At 39.7% G+C, this 8,921-nt stretch overlaps 1 protein-coding gene across 3 annotated transcripts; it reads left to right on the forward strand.

Moving 5' to 3' along the window:
• Positions 1–6: 6 nt before the first annotated feature.
• Positions 7–8,560, forward strand: CCNG2 (cyclin G2). 3 transcript variants are annotated; one of them, XM_077750607.1, is made up of 8 exons: positions 7–93; positions 1,028–1,203; positions 1,823–1,960; positions 3,186–3,436; positions 3,622–3,700; positions 3,780–3,878; positions 5,794–5,999; positions 7,126–8,560. In XM_077750607.1, exons 2-8 carry the CDS (start codon positions 1,066–1,068, stop codon positions 7,244–7,246), a joined length of 1,032 nt encoding a protein of 343 aa, XP_077606733.1. In that variant the 5' UTR covers positions 7–93; positions 1,028–1,065; the 3' UTR covers positions 7,247–8,560. The 3 variants fall into 3 exon arrangements, with proteins under 3 accessions (XP_077606733.1, XP_077606723.1, XP_077606725.1); XM_077750597.1 differs by having other exon boundaries at positions 1,066–1,203; XM_077750599.1 differs by lacking the exon at positions 7–93 and adding an exon at positions 173–981 and having other exon boundaries at positions 1,066–1,203.
• Positions 8,561–8,921: the final 361 nt, after the last annotated feature.

An 8,921-nucleotide genomic window follows, 5' to 3' on the forward strand; every position in this document is an offset into this window, starting at 1 on the left:
CCGACCTCCAAAGACAGGTTCGGACGCCCCCGCCGCGCCTAGTCCTCGCCGGACCGTGACGTCGCGGGCCGGTGGAGGCTCCTCTCCGGCACGGTGAGTGGGCTCGCCTGGGCTCGCGGGGTTCCTTTGTTCGTGGTTGGGAAGTACTTGGTCCGGGGATGTGGGAGTACCTGCTCGGCCCCGGAGCGACTCCGGTCCTGCCCTCAGCCCTGCCTCAGGGGAATGGGCACTGGAGACGGAAAGGTGTTGGAAGGAGGAGTGGTGAGTTGAGGAGGCTGAAGACAATTCCTTGGTTGCACCCCCCTCCCCCATTTTGTCACGGGGGCTCGCTGGGGTGGTGCTTCCTGGATTGACAGCCCCAGGGTTGCGCACAGTTGAGGAACCTGGCATCAGTGGATGGACGGGTGATGTCCAGGCGCGGGGTGGGCTGGACTTCTGTCCCCCGACTGGGTGGGCCACGCCACTCCAGCACTCTCTCGGAGCGGGGTTTTGCCACTCGGGTGGAGCGGGGATAGGCGCTGCCGCAGCGGATGGAGGCCTGGGGGCTGAACTCCAGCGAGAGGGGCTTCAGGAGCTGGGCTCCCCGGGAGGGCGGGGCTCGGGAGTCTCCTCCCTCCGGTTCTTTGTTCAGTCGCGAGACTCTGTCTCCCCTCCCCCTTATTGTGTAAAGCGCCCACTCCCGAGACCCGCTGCGTTAGGTGCCCCGGGTGCTTTCTGCGGAGAGCAGCCCCTCCCCCACGGCTTCAGGTAGGGCGGACCGTGGGGACCCCGCCGCCCCAGGACAGTTTCCGGTTTGTGAAACCGCAGGGAGGCTGGGGCTGGCCGGTCTGACCCAGCGCCGGCCGGCGGACGCGAGCGCGGCCCCTCCTCCTGCCACACCTCCCCGGCGGTGGGGGAGGATCGCGCCGCGGGTCTGGAGGACGTGACTGATCCCCTCACCCGCTCCTCGCCGGGGGTGTGCCGGGGCTTCTCTCGCCTGAGGTATTGACACCAGCTCTTTTCTGCCCCCTCCCTACCCCCTCCCCAGGATCCCTCCTCTAACTGTGCGTGGTGTCTTTGCTACAGATGAAGGATCTAGGGGCAGAATATTTGGCGGGTCGTGAAAGGGTCCAGCTCTTCGGATTGTTGAACCTCTATTTAGAACAAGAACAGAGATTCCAACCTCGAGAAAAAGGGCTGAGTTTGATCGAGGCTACACCGGAGGTAAGCTCCCAGAAAAGATGTCTTGCTCAGACAGCTGATAGGGCTTGGAGAAGGGTAACTTTCCGTTGAATCAAGATTAAAGGCTGCAAAGTTTCTTAAGATAAAAATAGGCTTTTTAGAGTACTAAGGTAAATCTTACAATCTTATGCACGAATGAGAGTGATACTAATTCTACAGAGGTGTGTCTTCAAATGTGGCACCCCCAACTTGCAGCTTCTGGGTGGGTGACTCTTATCTTGGAATTGAGTAGTTCTGTTGTGGAAATAGCCTTTGCCTGTGAAATACTTCATAGTAGGGTCTTTGTTTTTTTTATTAGAAAACAAAAATCTAACTAGCCCCATTACAGGGGAGTTATATTTGCTATAACCGCTGGAAGTGTGACAACAGTTCACTTTATATTGGATTTCTGAAGCTCTTGTATAATGTATGTTTTTAAAAAGCAGTCATGTGTATATATATTTTGTATCTGAAAAGGTGTGTAGCATTAGTTAAATGATTCCACTTTTTCCCCCGATATTCTTAAAGGTTAAGGGGAAAAAATTACCTTATTTGAATCCAATTGTGTGTATTTATCTAGTTCTAAGAAAGTCATAACTTTGGCTCTTGGTTTTTATTGCAGGATGATAACACTTTGTGTCCCAGATTGAGAAATGCCAAAGTAGAAGATTTAAGAAGTTTAACCAACTTTTTTGGATCTTGCACTGAAACTTTTGTCCTGGCTGTCAATATTTTGGACAGATTCTTGGCTCTTATGAAGGTATTTAACCTATTGCTCATATATGTATATATATGAAGATATATATGTATATGCACTTTTTTTTTTAAGGGAGAGAGAAAGAACAAGTGGGGAAAAATCAGAGAGAGGGAAGAGAGATAGAATCCAAAGCAGGCTACACACTGTCAGCACGGAGCCCCAACACGGGGCTCTGAACTCAGGAACCCGTGAAATCACGACCTGAGCCAAAATCAAGAGTCAGACGCTTAACTGACTGAGCCACCAAGGCGTCCCTATATCTTTATATTTCTAAACCTAGTGTGCCGCATAGTGCTGGCATACAAGGGTCTGATAAATGTTTAACAAGTGACTGTAATTATGTCTTTATACATAAACATTTTTAATTGAAATTGTGATCTTTCGTGCTGGATTAAGAGATTACAGAATTAACTGTTGGATTTTAAATTAGGTTTTGCGGTACCTTTTCTATACCTTCTCTTTGCAGATGTGACAAAATGAAGAACGCTGTTTATAGGTATTCCCTATATATGCATACAGTCCTCAAAATAAGGTCTTCACATTTTCATCCGTCATCATGTTTTTTTTGGAGCTTAGGTATTTTTAAAACTGAAACATGATAAATGGAAGTATAGCAGGATGTTAAAGGTGACCTACTGCCTTCCCTGTGAGAAGTCTTTTCAAAGCGGGGAACCATAGTCTTATTAACCAGCTAGTGTTAGAAAAATGTGGCAGTTCTTCTGCCAATAGGATTGCTGTCAGCTGTTGGGTCAGTTTTCAGGGCAGTGAAAAGAAAAGGGCAGCCATCTGTCCATGGCAGCTTTTACATATGCTCCATTCTGCACAATGATGCGATATTTCTCTTGGGCAAATTTGCACCAAAATGTAGGATGATATTTAAAGATAAATAGAGAAGAAAATAAAAAGTTAAGTCACATGCATTATTTTTATATCCAAAGAAGTATATATTTTCTTGGAGTTGAAAGGCTTAATTTATTTTGGGGGAGATTGCACTATTAAGAATTCCATGTTTGAAATACAAAGTATAATTCAGTGTTAGAAACATAGCTTTTGAATTTACATTTAAATTACTTAAATGCTTAAAATGCCTTTTTTAAAAAGGGGAAGTTAAGTCAGTTTAAAACATAAAATTGATTAATTATAATTGTGAATAAGGGTAAGTAAGTGTCGGCTTTACTGAATCAGAGTGACAGTTGTTAGAAGAAGCTTTTTGTTCTTTGCTTTTCAGGTGAAACCTAAACATTTGTCTTGCATTGGAGTCTGTTGTTTTTTGCTGGCTGCTAGAATAGTTGAAGAAGAATGCAATATTCCATCCACTCATGATGTAATCCGGATCAGTCAATGTAAATGTACTGCTTCTGACATAAAACGGATGGAAAAAATAATTTCAGAAAAATTGCACTATGAATTGGAAGCTACTACTGCCTTAAACTTTTTGCACTTATACCATACGATCGTACTGTGTCATACATCAGAAAGGTCAGTGGGGTTAAAAGTAAAAATTTTGTGCTTTAACGTTGGTCTAGGTAACAGGTGTAATGCCAGTGAAATTTATATTTTTACTTCTCTAAACTTTCAACTTGGATTTTCAGTAGCAAGTTTTTAGAATCATTTAAATCTCTGGAAGGTTAATAAATATTTTGTCCTATGTGTTCATTGTATAGGAAAGAAATACTGAGTCTAGATAAACTAGAAGCTCAGCTGAAAGCTTGCAACTGCCGACTTACCTTTTCAAAAGCAAAAGTAAGTTGATTTCTTGATTACGTATGTCTTGCTGTTTCTGCTTTGTATTTTTTTTTAATATTTTTTCTTTTTTTTATAGCCATCTGTTTTAGCTTTGTGCCTTCTCAATTTGGAAGTAGAAACTTTGAAATCCATTGAATTACTGGAAATTCTTTTGCTTGTTAAAAAACATTCCAAGGTAACTGATCTTCAGTTCTTACTCTTTAGAGCAGACTTCTTATCTAATTTATTGGTTTTTCCCCCGATGGTGATTTAAACATTAAGTAATGCCGTATGGTTCTCTTACCTTTTCCACTTTTTTTGTATCTCATCTGTTGAAGTTCTCAAAATGCAGCTTTGACCCAGACAGGATTGAACTGTCAGGAAGGGAACCTGATCACTTAGCCTGCCTTCTTTCTATGTTCAGTTGGTGTGCCTTCTCCGGTATTCTCACTTGTTGGTAACAGTGGTTTACAGTGCAACATGTGCATTGTTCAAAAATACATACTAGGAAATGGATTTAGTAAATATATTAATGGCAGCCCATGACATCTGTAGGGCTGAATCATTATCCCATTAGTAGCATTACCAAAATAACTTCAACAGTGTGTTTCTTTGTCAGTCTCTTAAGCCAGCGCTGTAAGTTTTGCAGTAAAGGCTATTAGTACTAAAAGGAGTGCCTCAGGGTTGTGTTAGCACAGAGGTAGGGTAGACTGAGAGAGGCACTATGACTGGGAGTCTCGTTGGGCCAAAAGAATCTTAGTGAAAGTTTCGGTAGCAAAGGCTTATGGCCAGGACGTTGGTGGACTAGAGGGGGTTGGGAATCATTTTAAGGTCGACTTAAAGTTGGAATGCCTAGGTGACAAGCCAGAAGTAAGGAGATCCAACTCAAATAGTGCTTTGGGAAGCCAGACATGGAAATGAGACAAGGAGTCACGAATGACCAAGATTTGAACCTAATGATGGGGAGAATGTTGCCACCATTGAAGGAAGCTTGAGAAACTAATTTGTGATCAAAGAAGTATGATTTTAGTTTGTATATCTTTTAGGCAGGTAAGTATTTAGCAGATATTTGGCAGCCTGGAATAAAAACTCAGAAGATAAATTGTAGTTGGAGATTGAGGTTTGAAGTTTCTCATGAAGAAATAATAGTAGAAACCATAAGAAACTGGGAATTCTTTGCTTAGGAGTCAGTTGAAACTCTGGGTTTTTGGTGTTGGCGGTTTTCCACTTAGGAGTCCAGTGAAGGAGGTACACGAGACAAGTAAGCACAACTGTCTGGTTGGAAAAAAGTTACCAAGAAGGAGGTGGTCAGGAGTATTGAATTTTGATGAGAGGCCAAGTTTAATGAGAACTGAAGGGGTCTCTTCTGTACCTAGAGGAGATGCCAGTAGAATGAGAAGCTAGTGGTTAGAAGCCAGATTGCAAAGGGTTTAAAATGTAGCTGGATTAGGTGGAAGTAGAGACCAAGATGATACAAAATTACCTTCTGTTTATGGCAGAAGTATTTGTGAAGTGTTTATTTTTAGCAGATAGATTCTAGCTTTCATTTAAATAATGAACTTATTTTAATCCAACCTTTTATAATGACATTATCTGGAAGTAAGTGAAAAATGACTCATTGAAATAAATTGGGGCACTCTCCAGTGGTGGAGGAACTGTGCCCTTTTGGGGAAATTCCTCTCCTGTCAAATTGCTAATAACTTTTCCATTAGCATAGATCTGGTGTCTTTAGCAATCCAAACAATGCTATGTCACAGAAATCTAAATTATGATAAATTCCTTTCATTGAGACCACTAACAAATATACTTAACATTTCGCTGATTAGCAAACCTAATGTTTTAGGTCAGTGTATTTTCTTAAAATAGGCAAAGCATTTTATTAGATTCTATGTAAATTATTTGTACCTGTGGTAGTCCTCCCTTAAACCAGTGGTTACCAAATTTTGACTGCTCTTCAGAATCACTTGTGTAGCTTTAAAAAATCTTGATGCCTAGCTCACATCCCATATCAAATAAAAATGTCCCGTGGTGGGACCCAAGCATCAGTATATTTTAAGCATCACAGGGTGATTCTAAGGTATTTAACCTTTTCATTAAAATTTTTTTCCCAGGTTAATGACACTGAGTTCATTTACTGGAGAGAGTTGGTTTCTAAATGCTTAGCCGAATATTCTTCTCCTGAATGTTGCAAACCAGATCTTAAGAAATTGGTTTGGATTGTTTCAAGGCGCACAGCCCAGAACCTCCACAACAGCTACTATAGTGTTCCTGAGCTGCCAACGATACCAGAAGGGGGTTGTTTTGATGAAAGTGAAAGGTAAGCAGGTTCCTTGACAAATTAGACCTCCCCAGAGTGGGGAACACTCAAAATGGAACGTGCAAATATTACACAGCATTAGAGAAAGCCAAGAGCATCATCTCTTTAGCTGAGAAAATGAGCTAGACGTAGTTTTACTAAAATAGGTGAGGATTTAGAATTATGCTCCCAACCTCCCCGCTTTTATTTTCTTTATTAAAAAAAGCAAAACATGATGCTCATATCCTATCCCTAGGACTTCTAACTGGAAGTTTATACCTTTTGACCACTTTCATCTATTTCACCCCCTGCCTCTGGCAACCACCAGTCTGTTTGTGTCTACGAGTTCTGGTTTTGGTTTTTGTTTCATTCTTAGATTCCATGTATAAGTGAGATCATAACAGGATTTGTCTTTCCTCCGTCTGAGGATTTCGTTCCCTCCCTTTTTGAAAACTGGTTGTTTCACATCTCCCTTGCTCTGAAATCTAGTTTAAGAACAAACAAAACCTGAAATGGCATTACCAGCTTTGCAGGGTTAGTATGGATTCCTAATATGGTACTGCAGGTTAAATGACCGGAAGATAGAGGGACCCACCGCCATGAATGCAGCAGACTTAATGTAGGTATCTTTATGGTGTTGTCAGGTGCTGCTGTCTTGTTCAGAGTTAATTTTTGTTCATAAAATGAATACTTTTTTAAATTTGTTTTATGGTCTAGAGATAATGAGAAGTTTCATTTTCATAGTTGACTGGTTTCTTGGTTTGATATTTGGGAGCATCAGCGATATAATTACTATTGCAAGAAAGATATCAAAACCATGTGATTGAACTTTGTCCTTAGTTTCCATTTACTGGATTTAAAATGTTTAGGATTGTAGTTAGTTGCTAATATGTATGAATTGGTACAAGAATAATAGTTTGATAATTTATCTAAATCTCTTAAACTATATTTTCTAAGGAGATTACAATAGATTACAGTTCATTTTAGGAAGTCCTTATAGGTTAAATTTTCTCTCTATAAAGTTTAAATTTTGATGTAAAAACCCTGCGACTAGAGATACTCATTTAGCAGTTTCATTTGGCCTGTAAAACCTTTAATATGTTCTAAATAATGGAATCTTCTTCTTTGTCTCTTTTTCTCCCTTTAGTGAGGACTCTTGTGAAGATATGAGTTGTGAAGAGAGTCTTAGCAACTCTCCTTCCAGTGATCAAGAGTGCACTTTCTTTTTCAACTTCAAAGTGGCACAGACCTTGTGCTTTCCATCTTAGAAATCTAATTGTTCTGTGTCACAATTGAAAGCGTGTACAGGTTTCAAAGCAATAAATGGGGGAGTAGGTAGTTTTCTGGTCCATCCCCCATCTAGACAGGAATTGCATAGACTGGAATACCTACCTTCTATTTATTATTCAGATCAGATCTGGCCTATTTTCATATTTAATCCTAAGCCATCAAATGGGTTAGTGCCTCGTAAACAATTAACAATGTTTCACACATTGGCACTTTATTTTTCTCATTGATCTTTAGCTACTTGGGGGAGGAGGGAAGGTGCTGATACCTTCAATTTACTACTTTTCAAGAAGATTTTTAAAGATGAATAGTGTAGCTTATCTTAAACTTTTTATAAAGCCTTCACGTGTCTTTCTTTAAACAGATTGGGAGTGTAAAAGTGCTTCCTCAGCAGGGACATTGGATAATCCTTTACTGGTTTATCATAGATCTCCCCTACTCTCCATTCTCAGAGCAGAGAATATACTCTTAAATGTCAAACACCTTTTTTTGTTGCTTTGTTCTTGTTTTCTAAATGATCACTTACTCTCTGATGCAGACTCTATAAACTTAGGAATTATTAATAGTGACATTTCTGTGAATTTTAGTATATAATGTGTTGAGGTTTCTGCTAAAGCAGAAATCATTGACAGGCTAGGATTGTTAGATAGTTGCATTTCTAATGCCTAAGTATTGTCAGACTATAGTATTATTTTAATGTTATTAAAACGATCCATAATCTATTACTTATGCCTGTACCTGTATGAAAGCAGTGCTGGCAGTTGGAGAGAAATAGGTAATTGTGGAATGGTAAATGTTGATCTTAGTAGCATATTTTATTTCATTTTCTTATATTAAAAAAAGTCTGCATGATTCTGTTTTATTCCCTTTGTAATTCACATTTCAAAAATATTGGTATTAGTATATGGGTGCCAAGACTGAACATGAAGTAAAAAAAAAAAGTGTTTGTAGTATTCTAGTTTTAAGCATATGTGTGTGATGGTACAGCCATGAGAATAGGCATTCACAAACTCTGTACACCTGAGATTTTGTACAGAGAATTTTTTAACTTTATAAATTGTATATGAAAATGTAAATCTTTTAAAATGTACATAAAAATACTGTATTTTTTTACCTTGTGTGTGTGGTAGTCTAGTCATTGCATGTAAATATAATTTATTGTGTATTCTGTATTATAAATGATACATTGATGAGTTTTTAAATGGTAAGCCAACATCCATTGGATGTTTTCTGAAGTGGATCTTTTGGAAGTAATGATAGATTACAATTCAAAATAAAAATATTAATGAATTATACTCTTTGTTTGCAATCTTAACTTTTTTTATTGGTAAAAAGAAAAAGTCGTTGCTGTATTTCAGTGGCAAAGCTTGACCGGAGACTGGAGTGCTTCCAAGTTAAGCTCTCATCTGGTTACCAGAAGTCCTCTAGGTAATATTTCTTCATCACAGTTTGGCCCTCAGCCTTGGAGATCCTGAAAGCAAATATGTCACTTGAGAATTGAGCTCTCTCTGGGGTGGACTTACATTAAACAAGAGTGATATATTGACCTGAATGCCTATTAATTTATACTGAAAGGCAACAGGTATCAAGGACACTGGAATACTCAGGTTGGGAGATCGATACTTACTTTCTGCAGACACGCCAAAGTAATCAGAA

This window comes from Crocuta crocuta, unplaced genomic scaffold (assembly GCF_008692635.1).
Source record: "Crocuta crocuta isolate KB4526 unplaced genomic scaffold, BGI_CrCroc_1.0 scaffold1, whole genome shotgun sequence".
Taxonomy (NCBI): Eukaryota; Metazoa; Chordata; class Mammalia; order Carnivora; family Hyaenidae; genus Crocuta; species Crocuta crocuta.

What these genes read in the sequence shown, in the direction of transcription:
- CCNG2 (XM_077750607.1), top strand. Translation starts at nt 1,066, where the DNA reads ATGAAGGATCTAGGGGCAGAATATTTGGCGGGTCGTGAAAGGGTCCAG. An exon ending in TGATCGAGGCTACACCGGAG is followed by an intron (nt 1,204 to 1,822) that starts GTAAGCTCCCAG and finishes TTTTTATTGCAG; the next exon opens with GATGATAACACTTTGTGTCC. An exon ending in GATTCTTGGCTCTTATGAAG is followed by an intron (nt 1,961 to 3,185) that starts GTATTTAACCTA and finishes TTTGCTTTTCAG; the next exon opens with GTGAAACCTAAACATTTGTC.